Raw genomic sequence first — 23,381 nt, forward strand, 5'->3', positions numbered from 1 at the left:
CTAAACGAATTAAAATATACATATATTAATGAGCTTGGCTATCATATATTTTGGATATTTTAATATTCTTTTAGTTTTTATCTACACTATTTATAAAAATGAGTTTAAAGTAAAATTAAATTTTGGTTTGAAATTTATTTTCATAACTTTGAATTAAAATATTCTGGCTCGAAGGAGTAAAGGTTTATCTTTCAGAATATAATATTACTAATTATTTATTAGACTATGATTGAAACCTTTTTTATAATATCTACATTAATTCATATTTATCTTTTTATGTTTATGTTATATCTAAAAGTTAAAAAGACTTAATAGTATCTGTTCATTAATCCTAATCTTATAGCATGTTTGTTTAAAACATATTTGATGAATTAAATACGTTCTGTTTGCATATATAACAATTTTGAATGAAGTTTGTTTAAATATACTTTAGAGCTATCAAAATAGTTAAGATAAAGAATCATATGGTTCTAAAAACAAAAAGAAAGCCAAAAGAAATATAATGTTTTAAAATATTTATATTTCATGCTAACAAAAAGCATAATAAGTTATATTTAAAAAATAAAATAACAAATTAAAATGAAATTTATGATATATTAGCATGAAAAATGTAAATTTTGACATTAGTTAGTCCATGTTTTTATCAAGTAGAAGTAATAAAAACTATTCAATTAAAAAACTAATTATTTAATTAAGTTTTTTTTTTTCACCTTAAAAATGATTGAATACTACTAATAAATAATGTCTTAAAAAATATTATTACAAAATGAATTAGATTTTAAATATTTTAGATGATTTATATTTCATGAATATTATGAAATAAATAAGAAAGATATTATATCTATTAAAAATTCAAAATTATTTTTTATGTTATACAATAATCAAAATCCTTAAAATTCATTTATGAAAATAATACTAACCAAATTTACATATTTATTACATAAGCTAAGATAAAATAATTTCATAAAATAAGATGATAATGATAATCATTTAGATTTAAATTTTTCTTTTAAGTAAAAAATTATTAAAATAATTTAAAATAAAACATAATTATTTCTTTGCCATTATTTATTCTAAAGTATGAAAATTAAAAATAACTTTGCTAAAATTATATTTAATCAAAATATAAAAATAAGATTTAGAGATTCCTTTAATATCGAAAGTATAATACATACTAATCTTATATTTTAAATATCTCATCATGCAATAGTCTATTATCTTATTTTAATATTTTTTGTAAATAATTTAAAATGAAATAAATGTTAAAAAATATAATCTATACTGAACCATTTCTCTAAAAAAAGATAATGTTCAAATCAAAATTATATTTTTTATATTTATGTATTATCTTTTTACCATTGATATAATAGTGAAATGTTTTTAACATTGGCTTAAAATTTTTTGATTTAATTTTATAAAAAGGCAATTTAAAATTAGCCTTAAAAGTACTTCTTTAAATAATATAATTTTTTTCTATAAATTAAAATAAATATTCTAAGTATTTTATAAAAATATTAGAAAAGTACACAATATGATTTTTTAACTAGAAAATAATTTAAGCCATAATAACTAATCATTTATATTTTATTGGTTTTTTATTATATAAAACATCATATAGCTTTAATGGGTTTAAAGAACACTTATTTAATCAGGAAATTTCTTTAAATAAAATATATATTATGATTGAAAATTACTTTTTGATTTTTAACTAGAAAATAATTTAAGCCATACAAACTAAGAATTTATCTTCTTTTGGTTTTATATTCTATAAAGCATCTTAAATAGCTTAAATGAGTAAAAAGAACACTTAATTTACTGAGAAAATATTCATAAATAAATATTTAAAAAAATATGGAATGTTATACTAATTTTTTTATTATCTGTTATTACATAAAAGGATTTATCATAAAAATATTACACAATTTTTAGGATTAAGACATAGTTTTTTAGATTGCTTCAATATAAGAATTCTTTAATTAAAAGTCCTTGTTAACTTCTATACTTAAAAATCTTATTATACTTTATGAGTATTTTAGCAATTATTAAATTCATGCAAATTTTACAACTATTACGAATATTTACTAAAAAATAATTTATGTTTTAAGAATTTAAAATAATAATTTTATTTTTAAGATATAAAAATGTTGCATATATAAATATATTGAAGGAACAAATCATGTTTCTAAATGAGAAAGATAGATATTATAAAAAGCTCTTAGATTTGCCTGCGACTAATCTAAAAGATAAGAGTAAATAAATTTGCCATAAATAAATTCGCTTTCTACTTTATTAACATTTTAATTACACATATTAAATTGAATTTGTACTAGAAAGAAGTGAATAAATTTATAGAACGATTATAAATTCATAGATGAATATGCAATTTAATGATATAAAAAGTTTTTTAAATTTATCCAATAAATATTTTTTGCATTTTAAATGAGCTATTTTAAATAGGATTTATTTTACTATCATAATTAATATGTTTATTTTTTTCCCTTAATTCTGGCTAGCTTTTATTTATATAATTTAATATATTATTTATTTTATTTGATAGAACATTAAAGAATGTAAAAGACTCAAGACTTTTTGCATAGTATAATTTAAATTTTTTCTAAAATAAATATCATTTTTAATATGAAAAATGCTTAGAAGCAAATAAATAGGTTTTATATTTGTTTCAATACATAATATCTAAAGAATTTAAAGTAGATTAATATAAACTTACATAAATTTTACTTCATATGACTTTTGTTTCTATTTTTAATATTATTAATAGCAAAGATATCTTGATTTGACTTTTTTAATAAAGTTAGTCATTCAAAATTTTATTTCTAATTATTAAAATATTCTATTTTGATTCGTATTAATATAAATTATTCTAAAAGAGAATATAAAATATATATATTTTATAATAAGTAAGAAATATAACTCAAGCATTAAAAAATTGAAATCTAATATTGTCAAAAGTTTTATCAAAAATTACTTTAAAATCTAAGGATATAATTTGTTTGTTAGTTATTGATTTGATTTGGGAGCAGCTGAATAAATTTAAAAACATGAGATTGTAATAAAAATGCAATTAAAAGAAAAAATTGAGGAGTATGATTATTATAAGAAGAATAATTATTTGTAAATTAATAACTTATTTTATGTGAATTTTATTATTTCATTTGCTAGTTAGTTAGCTATTTAGTACTAATAAATTTGTAGCAATAGTTCTAGTCACCAATTTCCTTTTATTCTGAAATTGATGAATATAATTCCTGTTAAAGAAATCTGTGGTAAATTAGTTATTAATTTATATTTTATTTTTTATAATCAATTATTTAATCAATACTGATTAATTTTTGGTATATTTTTTCGCAATAAAAATTGAAATAATATTTAACATAATTTATAATTATATATTCATTTTATTAAAATTATAGATATTTTTATTTTCTATTAACTATAAAATTAAGATTTTCATTATAATATTTTCGGTTTAACTCTATTAGTCGATTTAAAATTATTAGCTAAATAAAATCATCTATTTGCAAAATTAAGAAAATAATCTAATTAAAATTTATCATAAAAATATTGATCTACATTTCTAGAAAAGAAAGAGATATTAATTTAATTATTTTTTAATGAACCAGTGATATTAAATATATCTGCTCAAAGTGTTTTCTAGTAAATTAAAAGTAAGAAATTATTCAATATAGCAATGCATCTATATTAATATGTTGACCTACATATACTTATATTATTATATAATTAATTTTTTGTCAAAAATTTATTATTTTTCAAATTTCAACGCAACTTATTAAAATCTTTGTTACTCTAAAACAAAAATGACTTAACTTTCATTTAATGTACTTTTCTATTTGCTAATCTTTTAAGTTTCTGAAATAGGTAAATAACCTACAAAATATTTAAATTTATTTTTACATTTTTATTAAAAGCATCAAGGGTTTTCAAATTTAGTGATTAGACTTTTTATAAAGAAGAAGAAATTATTATTTAATAGTCATTATTTTCTTATGAAGAAACTAATTGTTCAATTCATATAAAGTTTGGAAATTAAGATTTTTAGAATTTGTAATTTATTTTTTTTAAATTTTTCTATTTTAATAAATATTTTTTTTAGATTTAGCTTTACTAGTATTTATTCTGAAAATGTTGATGTTTAAAAAATTATTTTAGAAGAAACTAAAGTACAGTTAGATTTTATTAGAATTCAAAAATATAAAGATATTAAAATTAGAGTCATTTTATCATACAACAATTAATATTTATAAAATTAGTAACCTATTCTTCAATACAAGTAAATCTGTTTTTTCTTTTTTTAAATAAATTTAAATTAATAAAAATTTTAAAAATTCAGAACTAAATGCTTAAATCATACAAATAGCTAGATTCAAAAAAGATTGTTATAAAAATCTTGTACTGGTAATACCTATTATGAAATTATATACTAAGAATGTATGTAGTGTGGATAATATTGTAAAGGTTGTACAAACTATTACTAGTGTAATGATTGTATTAATAAAGATATAACAGGTAGATATGATTATTTATATGATAAAACTTGTGGTACCTGTAATGATGGATTAAAGACTTCATTAACAAATAATCAATGTAAAGGAAAGTCAGATAAATGTAATGATATTTCAAGTGATGGTAGATAGTGTAGGAGTTGTAAAGATATTAGACTTTTTATTAACGAAGAATTAGCAACTTGTTAAAAATGTGACACTAATAATGGGTGGTATATAAGTGGTTAGTATTGTAGAAGGTGCCCATATCAATGTTTATCATGTAAAGGACCAAATCCTAATGATTGCATTACTTGTAGAGAGAGATTATTGAAATATGATGATGGAACATGCTAATTTAATCCTAATTAACTTTGCTCTGATGGTTATTATAAATCTTAATAAAATTGTATTAAATGTCCAAGTAAATGTACAAAATGCGCATCTGACAAAAAATGTGATGAGTGTGAAGGAGGTTCTTATATTATGCAGAATTAATTATGTGGAGATTGTTTGATAGGTAAAGGGGAATTTATTAATGGGAAATAGTGTTCTAATTGTTCAGAATATTGCTAATCTTGTTAAAATTTGAAAACATGCTAAGTTTGTTAAAATAGCTATTATTTGAAAGAAGATAACTCAGGGTGTATGAGTTGTCTTTAAAATAGCTAATATTTTATTGATGAGAAATATTGTAGATTATGTGATTCTAAATGTTTAACATGCTCTGAAAATAAAACAAAATGTTTATCATGTGTAGTAGGGCTTTTTTTAACAAGCGATAATAAGTGTATAAAATGTGATTAAGATGGATTTTATATTGAGGGATCCAAATGTTTACCTTGCAATCCTGAATTAAATTGCTAAAAATGTAATAGCAGTAAATCTTGCACTGAGTGTAGTTCTGGACTATTTATTTAATCTGATATAAATAATGAATGCGATATTTGTAAGGATGGTTTTTTCACATCAGGTAATTATTGCAAGCGCTGCAAAGAAAATTGTTATAAATGCAAAGATTTGAATAATTGTGAAAAGTGTGCTGATGGATTTTTTTCCAAAAATGGAATTTGTACTTTATGTCCTGAAGATCTAAAATGCAAAACTTGCTCAGATGAAAAAACTTGTTCCAGTTGTAATAGTGGTGAATTTATTTAGCCTAATAATACATGTAATACTTGCAAAGAAGGATATTACATAGATGGTATATTTTGTAAAAATTGTAAATAAAATTGTTTAAAATGTAGCTCATAGGATACTTGTAGCTAATGTACTGATGGATATTTTCTTAAATCTGGTAACTGTGAATCTTGCAATCCTTCATTAAATTGCTTGACTTGCTCAGATAAACTTTCTTGCACATCTTGCATTAAAGATAAGTATATATATCCAGATGGTAAATGTGATTTTTGCTTAGAAGGGTATATTATTGAAGATTAATTTTGTAAAAAATGTTCAGATAATTGTTAAAAGTGCTCATCAGTATCCTAATGTACTTAATGCTCTTAGGGATATTTCTTAAAAGGAAATGCATGTAAGTAATGTACTCCTCAAATGAATTGCTTAACTTGCTTAGATGAAAGTTCTTGTGAGTCTTGTGAGTCAGGTAAATTTATCAAAGAAGATAAAAGATGTGATAAATGCGAAGATGGGTTTTTTGTTGAAAATAAATATTGTAAAAAATGCAAAGATAACTGTGCTAAATGTAAATCTTAGGGTGAATGTGAAAATTGCTCAACAAATTATTATTTTGAAGATATAGCTATTTCACCAAATTGCGTTTAATGTTAGGGTCCAAATAAATTCATATTTAATAATAATACATGTAAAAATTGCAGGGATGGTTTTAATTGTTTTTCCTGTAACAACGAAAACTCATGCTTAACTTGTGACACAAATAGCTAATATAAATATTTATATCCTAAAGAAGGCAAGTGTGTAGATTGTAAGCAAGATGGGTTTTATGTTAACGATGATAAATGTTTATAATGTAATTAAAGCTATAACTGTCAAACATGTTCAAGTGATACAAAATGCTTAACTTGTTTAAAAGATTATTTTCTGAATAATTTAGAATAATGTGTTAAATGTGATTAGGATGGTTAATATATTGATGGGAATTATTGTAAATCATGTAGCTCTTCTTTTCCTAATTGCAAATAATGCTCCAAAGATGGATGCAAAGTGTGTCAAACTAAGTTTTATCTATATCCAGATAAAACATGCAGTGATATTTGCAGTGATACTTATTACATAAACCAGTAAGATTGTAAGCCTTGTGAAAACAATTGCAAAACTTGTGACAATTAATTTGAATGTAAAACATGTAAAGATACATATTTTCTATAGCCTGATAAAACATGCAAATAAATGTGTTCAGATGGCTTTTATACAACTCCTGATAACAGGTGTCTGTAATGTAATCCAAAATTAAATTGTAAGACATGTTCTAATGATTCATCATGCAACGAATGCTAAGATTCATTCTTTAAAAATAAAAATAATATTTGTGTTCCTTGTACAGAGAGTGGCTTCTATAAAAAAGAAAAGCAGTGCTTGGAGTGTAAATAAGAATTGAATTGCTAGTCATGTGAAGAAGATAAATGCCTAAGTTGCAAATAAACAAATGAATATATTCAAGAAGATGGCAGTTGTGCTATATGCAAGGAAGATGGATACTTTATTTAAGATAAATACTGTAAAAAGTGTAACTCTTTAGCTAAATGTAAAACTTGTATAAATAAATCTGAATGCTTAACTTGTTATCCTCCTGATAATTTGTAAAAAGACAAAACTTGTGGGTAATGCTTGTAAGGTTAATATTCTGAGTTAGGTCTTTGTAAATCATGCAAACCAGATTATAATTGCAAAACTTGTGAAAACGGGAATAGTTGTTCATCGTGTCCTGAGAATCTTTTTATAGATTTCTAAAATAAATGTTAAGATTGTAAAGGAGATGGTATTTTTATTGAAAAAACAACAAATTAATGCATGAAATGCAACGAATTAAAAAATTGTAAAACATGCGAAAATGTAAATGATTGTATTAGTTGCTCAAGTGGTAGTTATTTATATGATGATAATTCATGTAAACCATGTGGTGATGGATACTTTATTGAAGGAAATAGATGTAAAAAATGTAATTAAACGTCTTTATTTTGTGCTACTTGCTCTAAAATAGACTCTTGCGATAGCTGCTTAGATGGATATTATCTGGATTAAAATAAAATATGTGTCAAATGCGATTAAAATGGATAGTATAAAGAAGGAAAATAATGCAAAAACTGTGATCAAAAGTTAAATTGTTTAACATGTTCAAATGGAAATTCTTGTGAAACTTGTAAAGGTGATGACAAAATTCAAGAAAACTTAAGTTGTGCTCCTTGTATTTAAGGTTATTTTGTCGAAGGAAAATTTTGTAAAAAATGCTAAGAAACTTTTAAATGTTAAACTTGCTCTAGTTTTAATGCATGTGACACCTGCTTCCCAGGAGATTTTTTAAAACCTGATAAAAGTTGTGGAAAGTGTTAAGATGGTTTTTTCTAAAATTTAATCACTAAAAATTGTGATACATGTTATAAAAACTGTAAAACATGCAAAGGAGGTGGAGAAAAAGATTGTTTAACTTGCAATAATTCGAATGAATATCTATTTCCTGAAGGAAATTGTGGTATTTGCAGAGAAGAAGATGGATATGTATAGAAAGATAATTACTGTATTCAATGTGCTCGAAACTGCTAAAAATGTTCAGGTGCTAGTGTAAGTGAATGTATTTCTTGTAAAAGTGATTATAGTTTTATGATTGATGGAAGATGTGACAAATGCGATTACAACTAAGGAAAATTTATTGATGAGGTTACAAAAAAATGTAGAGATTGCCATAACACTTGTAAAACCTGCAGAGGAGAAAGAGAGGATTAATGTGATGAATGTCAAACAGGTTATATAAAAGATGATTAAGAGAAATGTAAGATATGTAAAATAAATGATGGTTAATTTTTGGATCCAAATGAAAAATGCTAAGTTTGCCATATAAATTGTTAGACCTGTAATGGAAAAGAGGAAAATAAATGCTTAACATGTAGGCCAGGATATTACAAAGATGAAATCGATGTAGGAAAATGCGTTAAATGTGATACAGAAAACGGCTTTTTTATTTCTGGAGAATACTGCAAAAAATGCCACCCAACATGTAAAAAATGTCTTAATTCTTCATCAGAAAATAGCTGTATAGAATGCAGTGGTGAAAGATTACTTCATAATGATAATACATGCAAAAAATGTGAGACATAGTAAGGATTTTATATTTAAGAAAATGGTATATTAAGCTTAAGAAAATGTTTGAATTGCCACATAGATTGTCTTACTTGTAAAGGAGGTAATTAAAATGAGTGTATTTTGTGCAAAGAATAGCACACTTTCTTTGATGGGAATAGCATTTGTAGAAAGTGTCATAAAGATTGTGATACATGCAAAGGGCCTGATTAAAACTAATGTGAACGTTGCTTAACACCAAAAAAATATTTATCAACAGATTCAAATATTTGCTCTACATGTAAATCCAATGAGTATAATGATGGTACCAGATGTAAGGATTGTTCTCCTAACTGCATGAAATGTGTATAATATGATATTTGTTTAGATTGTGGTAATGACACTCATCTTAAAAATGACAAATTTTGTGGCAATTGTGATTAAAATCAGTATGTAAACGATAAAAATGAATGCAGTCCTTGCCACTCAGACTGCTAATCATGTCTAGGTCCTAATAAAACTGATTGTAAAAAGTGCCAAGATGAAAATCTCAGAGTAAATAAAAACAGTATATGTGGTACATGTGATTCAAATTAATATTCTGATTAGTATAGATGCCAAGATTGTCATAGAGATTGTAAAAAGTGCAATGGAGGAAAAAATACTGAGTGTACTGAGTGTAATGATGCATCGAAATATTTTTGTAATAAGGAAGATATTAAAAATTTTTATATCAAGCATGGTATTGAATAAAAATGCTAAAAATCTTGCTTGAAATGCCATGAAAATTGCTTAACTTGTTTTGGGGAAGGAAAGAATTAGTGCATGACATGTGCTATAGGTATTCTTTAAAAAGACTTTTCTTGCTCAAAAGAGTGTAATGAAGGTGAATTTTTTGACGAAACAACAAAATCTTGTGAGGATTGTCATAGCAGCTGCAAATCATGTTTCGGTAAGGGGAATAATTAATGTACAGAATGTTCAGACGATAAAGCATTTTTAGATTAATTTAATACTTGTGTTTATGACTGTGGTGAAGGATACAAAAAAAACGTTAAAACTAAAAAATGTCAACAATGCTTATACTAGAAAAATCCTGATAACACCATGGTCTGTGTGCTTGAATGCTTAGACAATTAATTTATTGATACAACAACTCGTTATTGCACAAATTGTGAGAATAACTGTAGTAAATGCACTTCTTTAACTTTCTGCACAGAATGTGTTTAAGGTATGCATTTTTCAAGTAAAGATCAAGAAAGTTGTAAAGTCTGTGAAACAAATGAGTTTGTAACTGAGTAAAATGTTTGCTAAGTTTGCCCTTTCTTAAATTGTTTACAATGTAATCAAAAATAATGCACAAAATGTATGTATAAATTTTTGGTGAATGATAAGACAGGATTATGTGTTTACGATAAAAGATATGACAGCTATGAATGTGAAGGAGTGAGCAGAGATGATGATAGCTGTTAGCAAGAAATAGATTTTATCAACAAATCAGATTTATTCATGAAGACTACTCAGTATACTTCGCTTAGTTTGTAAGTCGTTGGATCATTTTATATTGGTCTTGGCTCATTTACTTAGGGTTCTATTTTATTTCAACAGGTTATAGGAAATAACATGCTTTAAGGAAAAGTTTTAAAGACCCTAAGCTTAGGCCCAACATATTACGATCAAAACTATCAAATGAATATACTAAGTTTGATCCCAAATCCTTTATCTTACATTTATTCGTATGATAATTTCGTCAATAAAAGACCAGAAGACAATATGTCATTTAGGACTGAAACTTAATAAGAGACTAACTAAACAAGTAAATAAAGTTCTCATAGATTGCTTGAAAATTATCTTGTGAATAATGGCCTCTCCTTTATTTAATCTAGAGATAGCAGTGTTGGCTTTATAGATAGCTTTTTAAAGTACCTATTCGTCATGGGTTTTGTTGGAATAGTTATTCTGGTTTTCAATTTGATGAATCCAAACAACAACAAAATAATTCAATATTTTCATGATAACAAGTACTGCATTTTTATATAATTGCAAATGCTATTTTCTAACTTTATGTATGTGCAAATATTTAGATCAATCACCAGTATTGATTTCTATAATCTTTAAGAAGTTGACTACATCAGCATAGGCTTGCAAGTACTTTATCTGATATTTTTCATCTTCTTTGCTCTTAGATTCCTTTAAAAGCTAATCAGATATAATCCGAAAAAAGGAAATTTTGAAGATATTAAAAATTATATTGTCCTTATATAAAACTTAATGATTAATGAACACTACAACAAGTATTACTGGTACTACTTTGAATTGAGGAAAGTATTTTAGTTATTGTTTATTTTTTTAATTGCAAATCCTCTAGCATCTTCAATCCTAGTTCTAATAACTAATTTCGTGTTTTTATTTTATCATTTCTATATGAAGCCTTTCATAGTCCTAACCGAATAAAGATATTACTATACCTTGGAAACTTTGAATTTCATAAACAGCATATTTGTATGTTTATACTTGATAACCAATTACAAAATATGTGCATGGTTGACATTACTAAGTCTGACAGTAATTAACGTAGTAATAGTAAGTTTCACTATCTTCCTTGTAATAAAAGGTTTATATATCAAATTTTTTTAAAAGAGATTTATTATTTCTACTGACAGCAAGTCAGACATAGAATATAAGTGGAAATATATCAACTAAAATAATATAGGTTCTAAAAAATTCCTTAAATTAAAATAAATCTACAATAATCATGTAAATGCATACAATACATAAAATAATAATAGTGCAATATTAAATAATTCTTCATTGAGTTCAAATTTAAATTCATTTAGCAATGAATAACCTGTTGATGTTGGCGACTTATCAATCAAATGGAGTATGAATCCCATGCATGCCAGGCACATTGCAATGCAAGAATTTTCAAAACAAGACTCACAAAAAAAATAAATTGAAAATCCTTTTAAGTAGACCTATTCTATAACTTCAAAACAAACTTTCAAATGAATTTTTATACTAAATATATTTTTTAAGTATTTTATGCAAATAATTAAAATATATTTATTTACTTGTTTGCTTTTTTATGTTAATTCTATTTGGTATTAAATTCATTTTTATAGATTAATTTTTATAATAACGCTTTTAAATATCTTCTCTTTAGTCTCTATCTATTACTTAACAAAATATTATTCTTTTAAATTTTGATTAAACTATTTTATCTATTTTAATTAAACTATTTTTTGAAGCTTTTTTTTTTTCACTAACTATTAAGATATAAAAGATATTCTCAAAAAAAATATTTTAAATTCAATTATAAATTAAATTATTATAAAGCCTGATATACTATATATTATGATATCTGCAATTTTATTTTTCATAAATTTATTTTGAAAAAAATAATTATTATTAAACTTAATTTCTCCTAATTTCTCTTTATATTAATATGCTATTTTACAAAATTTTGTCCAAATTAAAGTCTAAAATATGAAGAATTAACTTTGCATTATTTTTAACTAAAATAATTAAATTTAATATTTTATTAGTTTTAATTTTATACAAAAACTTAAATCAACTTTTTTGAAATCTAATTAATAAATATTAATTAATAATCTCAAGTTAATACTGTCTAAAAAAATATCTAAATTCAAATAAATAACACTAAAATTTAAAATAATTCAAAAAATCATGATTTTATTTATTTAGTTTAAAAATAAAAGTTGATTATAAAATGAAAGATAACAATAAATCAATAATACTAAAAAAAAACAATTCTATTAAATCTAGCTAAAGTGAGTATGAAATTGGATTCTTATTAAAGTAAAAAGTTATTAATATTTTTAAAAATAATAATATCATTTTATTTAATTCAAAAATAGGAATATGTACATAAATGAAAATGATAAAGATGATATTAACAAAACTATTAAATCTTACTTAAATTAGTTTATAATTTCTAAAGTTTTAATTCATATGAAGTATTTTTATCTTATAAAATAAACACCTTTTTGTTAATTATTTGATTAAATAAAGTAATTATGATGCAGACTTACATAGATTAGATTAGCTTTTGATTGAATTAGCAAATTTTTCTAATCTTTCTCATTTAATTATTGATTTAAAGTAAATTTCAATATTAGCAAAGTAATTTTAAACAAATAATTTCTATTTTAAATAGCCTATCTCAAATAGATTTACAATCATTTTCATTCTCTTTAAGTCAATTTTCTTCTATTTAAAATATCAAATTCCTTTGCTTAAGTCTATTGTAAAATTTATTCCTTACCTAGAATTTTAATTTAAATTTAATTAAATTTATTTTAGTGAGATTGGAGCAGGAGAAACTGAATGTGTGCATATTTCCTAAGCAATTTAATAGTTCAAATCTTTAGTTTCATTAGATATTGACATAAAGTAGTTTTAGCATTTAATTAAGTTCTCTGTTTAATAAAATAAAAATAAAGAGAGAACCAAATTAAAGATTAAGGTCTGATTACTCTTTTTTAAGGAATTTAAAAATTAGAAAATCTATCTTGCTTGAAATTAGATATTGGGTAAACACATAATTAATTATTATTTTTCTAATGAAAAAATATATTAAAATATTTTTTAAGATAAAAAAGTTTTTATTTAATTCAATTTTTAGCTTGATTATTTAATAGTTGAAAATAAGATAGATAAACAAATTTAAAAAAAAAATAAGTTATTAAAAGTAAATTTAAACTAAATTTTAAAAAAAATGAGGCATGGTAATATAGCTGATGAAGGAATTTCAACTGCTGGATAAATAGTTAAGGACATGAATAGGCTTGAAGACTTTAATTTAATCATATGGTAGTTTATTTAAAAGATTTTAATAATCTAATAATTTGAATAAAAATTAGGGAAAACGAATTTAGTTGCAAAGGATTAACAATTTTTGCTAACAACTTAATCTATTGTTAGAGGCTAAAATATTTGAACCTGTATTTATCGTAGAGATTCTTTAAAATTTTTATCCAAAATAGTTAATAATTATAATTTTTTAATGAAGAGAGAATTTTAATCTAGACAATTTAGGATTTTGCCAGTTTTTAGAACAAATTGGCCACATAAAAGGTCTATAACATTTTGCACTTTATCTTGTGTAAATTTTTTTAAGATTATCATATTTTAATTTTTTTAAAAGATATTGTAAATTAAGCATGTCTCAACTCATTGATTCATTTTTACAGAACTTAAAGAAACTAAAATAATTAAATACAATAGAAATTCAAAGTTAGTAATGCTTTAGATATTGAAGATAGTTTAAATTTATAATTCTAAAAACTATTTTATAATTTAAAAGGTATTACTCTAAAGCTGACGAATTACTCACTAGTCATTTAATGAAATTAAATAGATTAGTAAAAATGATTAAATGAATTTTTTATATGTTTATATGTATTATTACCTTATTAATTTACGATTTGGAATATTATAACCTAATACCTATTGAATAAAAACATTTAAAATTTGTAAAAAAACTCAAATATTTTGAGGTATAAAAAAGTGTAAATATATCAAAGATTTATTTTATTCTAATGAGATAGCATTCTCATCATCGTTTATATCCAAGTTCGTACTTTATTTTTAAGTAAACTTTTTAAATAGAAATATTAAAATTTAATAAAGAATATTACACTAACTTTTTTGTGATTTGTCTTACTATATGCAAATTTATAAATTCATATAATTTATTTATTCTTTTTATCTAATTAAATTTCCATATTGCATTTCAACATTTTGAAAAAAAATAAATGATATAATAGATTAAATATTACTACGAGTTAGAGGAAGTAATTACTTATTTTTTATCAATATACTTTAAATTTATTTTAATTAATTAAAAAGTTTTTAAACTCTTCACTTTTATCTCATTAGGTTCTCTATATTGATCTGAGGTATATTTTATTTATATATACTATTATTATTATTTGCAATATTTAAAAAGAAGTAAATAAATTGGTGCAGTTGGTGCATTAAGATTAGGTTCAGCTTTAGCAAATTGCACTAATCTCTCAAATTTAACACTTGATCTTTTGTAAAAATAGTTTATTTGTTTTAGGATTATCATAATTTTTTGTTATAAAAATGAATTTAAAACAAGAAAACTCTTTTAATTTTTTTTATTAGATAGATCATAATTTGATTTACTTTTCTTTTAATTTATTATTGTACTTTTTTATTTTCTTCTTTTATCTATCTATCTTAATTTAAATTATTTTTTATTTTCTACATTTGCCTTTATTATTTATTTATTAATTCATTTCTTATTGTTTTATATTTTTTCTTCATTATTCTTTCTAAATAACAAATTAATTATATATTTTTTCTTCAATATTTAAAAAGTTCAAATTAAATTCACGATTTAGATGTATTAGGTTTAAATTCTGCTTTGGCAAATTGCACTAATCTCTCAAATTTTAAACTTGATCTTTGGTAAAAACAGTTTATTTGTTTTTGATTGTGATATTTTTACATATAAAAACGAATTGAAATAAGATAAATATTAGCTTTTTATTTGATTTAATTTTCTTTTTCTTTTTTTATTGTATTGGTGTTTTTTTTCTTCTATCTTTCTTAATTTAACTTATTTTTTTATTTTCATATTTTTACTTTATTTTATTTTATCCCTCCTTCTAAATAACCGATTCATTATATTTTTTCTTCAATATCAAATAAGCTTTAATATTCTTGGTACAAAAGGTCTATCAGACCTAGGTTCTGCTTTAGCAAATTGCACTAATCTCAAAAGTTTGATAATTTATTTTGGGTAAAAACAGTTTATTTGTTTTGATTGTGATATTTTTCGTTATAAAATTAAATTTAAAACAAGAAAACTCTTTTAATTTATTTATATGCTTTTTTTTTTATTTTTTATTCACATAACATTTTTTTTTTTTAAATTAATTTAAATATAATTTTTTTAGTATTTTATTTTAATTTAATTGAATTAATATAGAATCTTTAATTAAATCAGTCACTCATAAAAATTGAAACTAAAACGCAAGTGTCTTAAATCAAATAGATTAGTTTTCATTACAATCGAGTGAAATGCCTATTTAATTTACAAAAGACCAAACATATATATCTAAATTATAAAACAAATAAAGTTAAATAAGCTTAAAATAGCTTTATTTATGAATTATTACAAATCTTTAAATTCGCAAAATATAAAGTTTGAAATAATATATATCGTGTATTCATTCTAAATACAACATTTTTTTTGAAAAAAACAAATTTTGAAAATTTTTTTTTCATTTGAAAATGGGAAATATGATTATTAAATGAATTTTATCTAATATTGAGAATCTACATTTTATAGGTGAATTAATCGTTTAGTTTCAATTAGAGATTAAGAATTAATGAAAAAAAAGTTGTATAAAGGAAAAAATTTTTTTACTTAATTTAAAAAATTTATTTAAAGTATAACTTTTTTTGTTCTTTAACCTATTCCATTAGCAAAACTATTTAATGATTTTTAAATAAAAAAGAAAATATTCAGGGATAATAATGATTTAATACAAAGAACGATTGAATACTCAAGCTAAAAAATATTTGTAAAAAATAAAACAAGAAAGAATATTTAACAATTAAGGAATATTTTAGAACAAAAATTCAATGTTGATTTAAGCTAATTAATAAATAATTAAGAAGATTAAGATATGATAATCTTTATCATATACTTTAATCTAATGTAAAAGTCTATCTATTATTTTTCTGAAAACGAAAAAACGTTTGACATTAATTATAAAATTCTGTAATCTTATTTATAAATTCTTGAAGATTAAAATATTGAATTTGTGGATCTAAAGGACATATACTATTCTGAACATTTAGACAAGGTTGATTAAGATTTTGAATTCTTTGAATAATAAAGAATTATCATTTTAAAAGTAATCTTCAAAAAAAAAGTTAATCAGTTTTAAGAAGAGTAAACCAAATAGAAGAATAGTTTTACAAGCATTTGTTTATCTTAAAAAATAGAAATGAGAGCCTATTTTTAAGCATTTTTTATTATGTATACTTTGAAGACCTCATTTTTTCTTAAGAATTTGTAAATTAAACGATTAACAAAAACTTTATTGAAAATATTATTTAAGCATAGAATTCTCTCTACTAATAAGCAAATGATTGATGTGATTTATATTTATAACATATTAACACAATTTATAACCTTTATTTGTTACAAAAAATAAATTTTAGAAATATATATCAAAAAATAATAATAAATCTTCATATTTTTTTTAGTTACAAACTCCTTAATTTGCTTGAATATTTTAAAAAATAATGTTTCATTAATATTTTTATTTTTTTCTTAATAAATATAACTAAGAGTTATTTTGTTTGTAAATGTAATTAGCGTGATAAGCATATAGATAAATAACAAAATCATAAAATTTATGTTGGAGATTATCATTAATAGATTCAATCAATATTCATATATAGACACTTTAAAAATTAAAAATTTGATATATTAATTTATCATGGATTATCTATCTATCTGATCTAATCTATTATTTTACTTTTTGATATTAATTAATCTATAATATCCAATCAAAAGAAAAGATATCAGATTTTATTGGAATTTAAATAGATATATAAATTAGAGAGAGTCACTCACAAATTCACACAAGATTTGATTTGTTTAAAAATAGGTAAATAGAATAATCATAAAATGAAGAATAATAAAGGTAAAATTTATAAATAAAGCAAAGCAAAAACAGTTTTAAACGAGTTGGAAAGTGAAATTAAAAATATTCAAAGAATTTGTCGCTAAACCATCTATTAGTGCTATGTTTGTTATACTACTTCAAATACCTTCTAATATAGATGCTAATTTTGCTTTATTTGTGATTCTTGCTAAGACAAATGGATGGCTCAGTAAATTGATTTACAAAGCAACAATATTAGACTTAAATCTACTTCTGAACTCAAACTTAACTGTTCAGGCTGTACAAGACCTTTCACTAAAGAATAATTAGATTAAAGATTTGCTACCTTTCCTATGACTTAATAAAGCCTTTTGAAGTTCTACATTAAGAGAAATGATGAGTATCAAACTTGTCCTTCTTCTAATTGCAATAATATTGGTTGGACAAGTCAAGATTGTAAAAATCTAACTTGCAATTAATGTAATATTAATTGGGATAGTGGTTTAAATATACCAAACTCTCTTAAAAAATTTAGTTTCTCAGAGCTTTTCACTAAACTTTTTAAGATTTTTTTGACTAAAAATTGTCCTTAATGCACTGCTCCAATATATAAAGTAGGTGGTTGTAAGAAAATCAAATGTATAAATTGTGATAAATTGTTCTGTTGGAAATGTAAATAATTAGGCCATTACACATTTTCTTTATATTGCTTTTTGATTTGCCTATTTAATTGTCTTTTAGTTGTCCTTCCTTTTAATTATTTACTCTACTATTACGGAGTTTATGATCCAGCTATCAATTAACTTAAAGAATTCTTTACAGTAGAAAACTTCTTTTATTAATATGGATTTATTTACGTTTTTAGCTTTCTTTTCAGATTAATTTACAAAAATGGTCTAGCAATTTTGATTCCATTGAATATTTTTGAAAGGAATAATACTATTATATGGAGAATATTAACTGCAGTTGATATCATTCTTTGGTTTATCTTCACCAGATGGATGGAAGTAGCATATTATTTATTAATTACCCCATAAATAGTGTTTAGCTTAATATTATTTTTTGATTGAAATTATATTCATATTATTTATTTATTTTGATGTTTAAATATTGTTTAAAAGTCCTTTTATTTAATAATACTTATTTATTTTTTTTAAGAGTGTTACTTTTTGATTAATTATTTACCTTTTCCAAAATTCTTAAACAGCTTTTCAAAGAAGTAAATTATTTAAGCAATAGCAAAAAATATTTTTGTTGTTGTATGAATTTACATTTTTATCACAAATTATTTCCTTTAATACTTTTTATATAATTATTTATCTTTGTTATTAAATTCAAGAGAGAAACATTGATAATATTGTAAACTAAAATATTAAAGAAGATTATTTATTTATTTGTTATAATTTGAAATAATCAAGAAATTATAAATAATTTTTAATGCTATTAAAAATATTGTTTGAAATAAATCAATAAAGGATATGGTATTTTTAGTGATTTTGCTTAGCTTTCAATAATAAAAAAATATTTTTAATTCAAATTAATTTCAACATAGACTTTGGGTATTAATTAAAGCCACTCTTAATTTAGGAGAAAATGCATTATTATAATAAAATTAACCCTAAAAGGTTTCAATAATATGTATTACATCATAGTAGTGCCAAAAAAGTATTGCTGTTTATTTTAAATGTCTTTTTCCTCTATTAAGATATAAATAATTCAAAAACTTTTTTATTAATTTCTTTAGACTCTAATCTAATATTAAATTATTTTGAGTATTAACAAATTATTCTGATTAAATTGGATGAAAATTTAAATTTTTAGAATAAATTAGTTTAAATATAGTGATTGCCTGAAAAGATTTTTAAAATTTAAGTGAATTAAAAATAAAAGACTTTTTATTATAATTGTTTTTTTTTAATTATCAATAATTAAAATAGTGATTCTAATTATTTTAGATATATTTATTCTCTAGAAAGAAATAAATCACCTTTATGAATTTCTATAGATTCTAATATTAAATTATTTTAAGTATTAACAATTTATTCTGATTAAATTGGATTAAAATTAAAATTTTTAGAATAAATTAGTTTAAATATAATGAAAGCCTGAGAAGATTTTTAAAAGTAAATTAATAATTTAAGTGAATTAAAAATAAAAGAGTTTTATTTATAATTGTTTTTTTTTTAAATTATCAATAAGTAAAAAAGAGAAAGAATCTATTTATTTTAGATATATTTGTCCTTTAAAAGGATATTAATAATTTATAATGAATTATATTAATTTCTTTAATAAGATATTAATCAATTATTAAATTATCTTGGGTATCTATCAACAATTTATTCTGATTAATTTGGATTAAAATTTAAACTTTTTAGAATAATTAATTTAAACATTTTCTTTTTATTTCAATAAAATTAGTGAGTGAATTCTGATAAAATTTTTAAAAGTAATTAATTTAAATAAATTAAAAATAAAAGAGTTTTATTTTTTATTGTTTTTTTTTTTAAATTATCAATAAGTTAATTGCTCTAAAAGTAATGCTATTTATTTAGATTTCTTTCTCCTCTATAAAAGACATAAATAATTTAAAATTATTTTTATTAATATCTTTTATTTAGATTCTAAGCTAATATTAAATAATATCGCGTTTCAACAATTTATTCTGATTAATCTATAAAAATTAAAATTTTTAAGAATAAATTAATATAAATATTTCTTTTATTTCAATTAAAATTAGTGAGTGAATACCTGATAAAATTTTAAAAATAAAAGAGTTTTATTTATTGGTGTTTTTTTTCTTTTTAAGTTATTAATAAGTAAATTGAGTCTAAAAGTAATACTATTTTTTTAGATATCTTTGTCCTCTAAAAAAACATAAATAATTCAAAATGATTATTATTAATTTCTTTAATTAGATTCGAATCTAATATTAAATTTTATTGAGTTTAGACAATTTATTCTGATTAAATTGGATTAAAATTTAAATTTTTTAGAATAAATTAATTTAAATATTTTCTTTTTTTAAATTAAAATTAGTGAGTGAATACTTATTAAGACTTTTAAAAGTATATTAATTAAAATAAATTAAAAATAAAAGAGTTTTTTTTTATTATTTTTTTTAAATAATTAATAAGTTAAAATGAAGATTAATTAATATCAAACAAAAAGTAGCTATTTAAGAATATTAAAATAATCAAAAACATATAAAATAAAAAATAAAAAAAATAAATAAATTGAAAAAAAAATATAATTTTAATTAATTTATTTGACAGGATCATCATGGAATAGAACAACTAAAAACCTGAATTCATTTACATGAAAAGAGATGAAGATGAATTGAAAAAAACTCTTTGTTATTTTGAAAAGGATGATAGTGGTTAAATAGTTAAATTATTATTTGAAGATGACAATTTTGAATAACTATTGTTATCAAAATTTATCTAGTTTTTAGATAATAACAAAGAAAAAGAAATTAAAATAATAACTACTCTTGGTGAATTTGGATAAGGAAAGTCTTTTATTCAAAACTTTTTAATCTCTAAATATTAAAACCGCTCAGATTATTTAATGGTCTTTCCTAGCTCTTAGGATATTGATTCAATAACAAAAGGAATTTAATTTTATGCAATAGAAAATAATAACAAAGTTGTGGTATTTTTTGATTGTGAAGGATTTGATTATTCTGATAAGTCAAATTATATGTAAAGTCTTGAAAAACTAGTGTGTCTTATTTGTAGGATTTCAACTGTTATTTTATACGTACATTAGAATTCTAGATAACCTAAGTCACTTGAAAAAATTTTAAAACTTATAAACATTCAGGAGCATAATAATACTTAAATAGTAAATAATTTTGTAGAAGTTATTAATAAATGCAATGGTGACAAAATTTAGAGCTACTAAAACAATTATAAAAATTTTATATAAAAGGTATTTAAATGCTAACAACTTGATTTTAATGATGAATTTGACAATTAATTATACTCTTGTAAGATAAAGAACGACGAAAAGTTTAATAAATTTATTTAATAAATTGAAGAAATTTAACAACTTTGTGAAAAATCTTAATATAAAACTCCATTCGAAAATTGCAAAGCCTTTGAAAAGAAATAGAATTGTAGAAGTTTTAAGGAAATGCTGATATGTTGCTTTTAAATCATAAAAGAAGGTATTTAAGGAAATGTGAATGTGAACCAATTCATAAGTATTATCAATTACCAGCTTGCTTAAAAATAAATCTTCCCAAAAATAATTGAAGAATGCATAGATAAAATAAAAAGCAAATGTTCTATTTAAGCTAAAAAATTACTAGAATTATAAATAAAAAGTCATATTTCTTATGCACTATTTGATTTTTTAACTATATCTTATTAAACTTAAAGTGAAATAAAGCTCAGTTAAGAATTTGAAAAATGTGTTTAAAAATGGAAAATAGAATTTTAAACAAAACTTAAAGACATTTTTACAAATAATTAAACTCTTTTAAGTGATGAAAACGCAGAAATAATTATTAATCATTACTCTAATCTTGAATCAATTAAACCAGAAGAAATTAGAGTTTACGAATTAATGAAAAAAAAATAAAATGAAAAAATAAATTTTTTAGATCTATTTAAAATATTTATCATTTCATTTTTTTTTTTTTTAATTCCATCATCAATCTTTATTTTCGACTATGATTTAATAAAAAATTTATTAAATAAAAGGAAAATATAAAGTATTAATAATTATTTAATATAAAGTGTAATTGAATATTCTAGATAAAAAAGATTTGAAAAAAATAAAACAAGTTAGAATATTTAACATTTAAGGAATATTTTAGAATAAAAATTCAGAGCTAATTTAAGCAAATTAATAAACAATTAAGAAGATTAAGATATGATCATCTTTATCATATACTTTAATCTAATGTAAAAATCTCTTTCTTTTTTTTCTGGAAACTAAAAAACGTTTGAAATTGATTATAAAATTCTGTAATCTTGTATATAAATTCTTTAAGATTAAAATATTGAATTTGTTGATCTAGAGGAAATATACGATTCTGAACATTTAGATATAGTTGATTAAGATTTTGAATTCTTTGAATAGTAAAGAACTATCATATTTAAAAGTAATAATCTTCAAAATTAGAGTTTATCAGTTTTAACAAGAGTAAACTAAAGAGAAGAATAGTTTTACAAGCATTTGATCATCTTAAAAAATAGAAATGAGAGCCTATTTTTAAGCATCTTTTATTATGCCTACTTTCAAGACCTCATATATTCTGAAAATTTTGCAAATAAAATGTTTGACACAAACTTTGTTGCAAAGATCATTTAAGTATAGAATTCTCTCTTCTGATAAATTATTGATATAATTTTTATATATTATAAATTAACCAACTATTAACCATTCTTTGAAAGCCTTCATATTTTTTTAGTCATAAACTAATTAACTTGTTTGATTGTTTTCAATAATAAAATTTCATTAACTTTTTTATTTTATTTTATGAACATAATTCAAAGTTATTTCATTTGTAAATGCAATTAGCAGAATAAACAGGTAAATAAATATAAAAATCATAAAATTTATGTAGAGATATTATTATTAAAAGAGGCAGTCGATATTTATATATTGCATAACTATATTATTCTTAAATATATTAATCTTTATATGTAGATTGAATATAAATAATACATGTATTTTATTTTCTAGAGCATAAAGTAGAATAAATAAACTTTACCATAAAATGTTTCAATATGACATTTTTTTAATTATCTAAAAACTAATGCTATTTGTTTTTGATTTCTTTGTCCTCTCTAAAAAAAGATATAAATAATTCAATATCACTTTATTAATTTTTTTAATTAGATTCTAATCTAATATTAAACTATATTGAACATCAACAATTTATTCTGATTTAATTTTTTAGAATAAATTAATTTAAATATTT

The 23,381-nt window shown here is 21.4% G+C and overlaps 5 protein-coding genes across 5 annotated transcripts in view; 4 read left to right on the forward strand and 1 right to left on the reverse strand. All coding sequences in view use genetic code 6, as the record gives it.

The window, feature by feature from the left end:
* TTHERM_00638920 (hypothetical protein) overlaps nt 1-45 on the reverse strand; it is a gene marked incomplete at both ends in the record, with an annotated part of 249 nt that extends 204 nt beyond the window's left edge. The window contains one exon of the mRNA XM_001015309.3: nt 1-45. This exon is cut by the window's left edge and continues 204 nt beyond it. Within this exon, the coding sequence (XP_001015309.3) occupies nt 1-45 (45 nt within the window).
* A 3,791-nt stretch (nt 46-3,836) lies between these two features.
* TTHERM_00639920 (zinc finger lsd1 subclass family protein) lies at nt 3,837-11,783 on the forward strand (the record flags this gene model as incomplete). The annotated part of the gene is made up of 4 exons (XM_001015310.2): nt 3,837-3,897; nt 3,948-4,083; nt 4,133-4,309; nt 4,370-11,783. The coding sequence occupies 4 exons, from the start codon at nt 3,837-3,839 to the stop codon at nt 11,781-11,783; spliced, it is 7,788 nt and encodes a 2,595-aa protein (XP_001015310.2).
* A 721-nt stretch (nt 11,784-12,504) lies between these two features.
* On the forward strand, nt 12,505-14,176 carry TTHERM_00639930 (hypothetical protein; the record flags this gene model as incomplete). The annotated part of the gene is made up of 11 exons (XM_001015311.2): nt 12,505-12,593; nt 12,653-12,751; nt 12,807-12,896; nt 12,952-13,041; nt 13,098-13,187; nt 13,238-13,327; nt 13,518-13,607; nt 13,658-13,747; nt 13,807-13,899; nt 13,942-14,034; nt 14,101-14,176. The coding sequence occupies 11 exons, from the start codon at nt 12,505-12,507 to the stop codon at nt 14,174-14,176; spliced, it is 990 nt and encodes a 329-aa protein (XP_001015311.2).
* A 3,494-nt stretch (nt 14,177-17,670) lies between these two features.
* TTHERM_00639950 (Ibr domain protein) lies at nt 17,671-18,519 on the forward strand (the record flags this gene model as incomplete). Its single annotated transcript, XM_001015313.2, has 1 exon — nt 17,671-18,519. One exon carries the CDS (start codon nt 17,671-17,673, stop codon nt 18,517-18,519), a length of 849 nt encoding a protein of 282 aa, XP_001015313.2.
* Nucleotides 18,520-20,816: 2,297 nt separating this feature from the next.
* On the forward strand, nt 20,817-21,590 carry TTHERM_000639959 (hypothetical protein; the record flags this gene model as incomplete). The annotated part of the gene is made up of 1 exon (XM_012797486.1): nt 20,817-21,590. The coding sequence occupies one exon, from the start codon at nt 20,817-20,819 to the stop codon at nt 21,588-21,590; it is 774 nt and encodes a 257-aa protein (XP_012652940.1).
* Nucleotides 21,591-23,381: the final 1,791 nt, after the last annotated feature.

Source organism: Tetrahymena thermophila (genome assembly GCF_000189635.1).
Source record: "Tetrahymena thermophila SB210 genomic scaffold scf_8254653, whole genome shotgun sequence".
Taxonomy (NCBI): Eukaryota; Ciliophora; class Oligohymenophorea; order Hymenostomatida; family Tetrahymenidae; genus Tetrahymena; species Tetrahymena thermophila.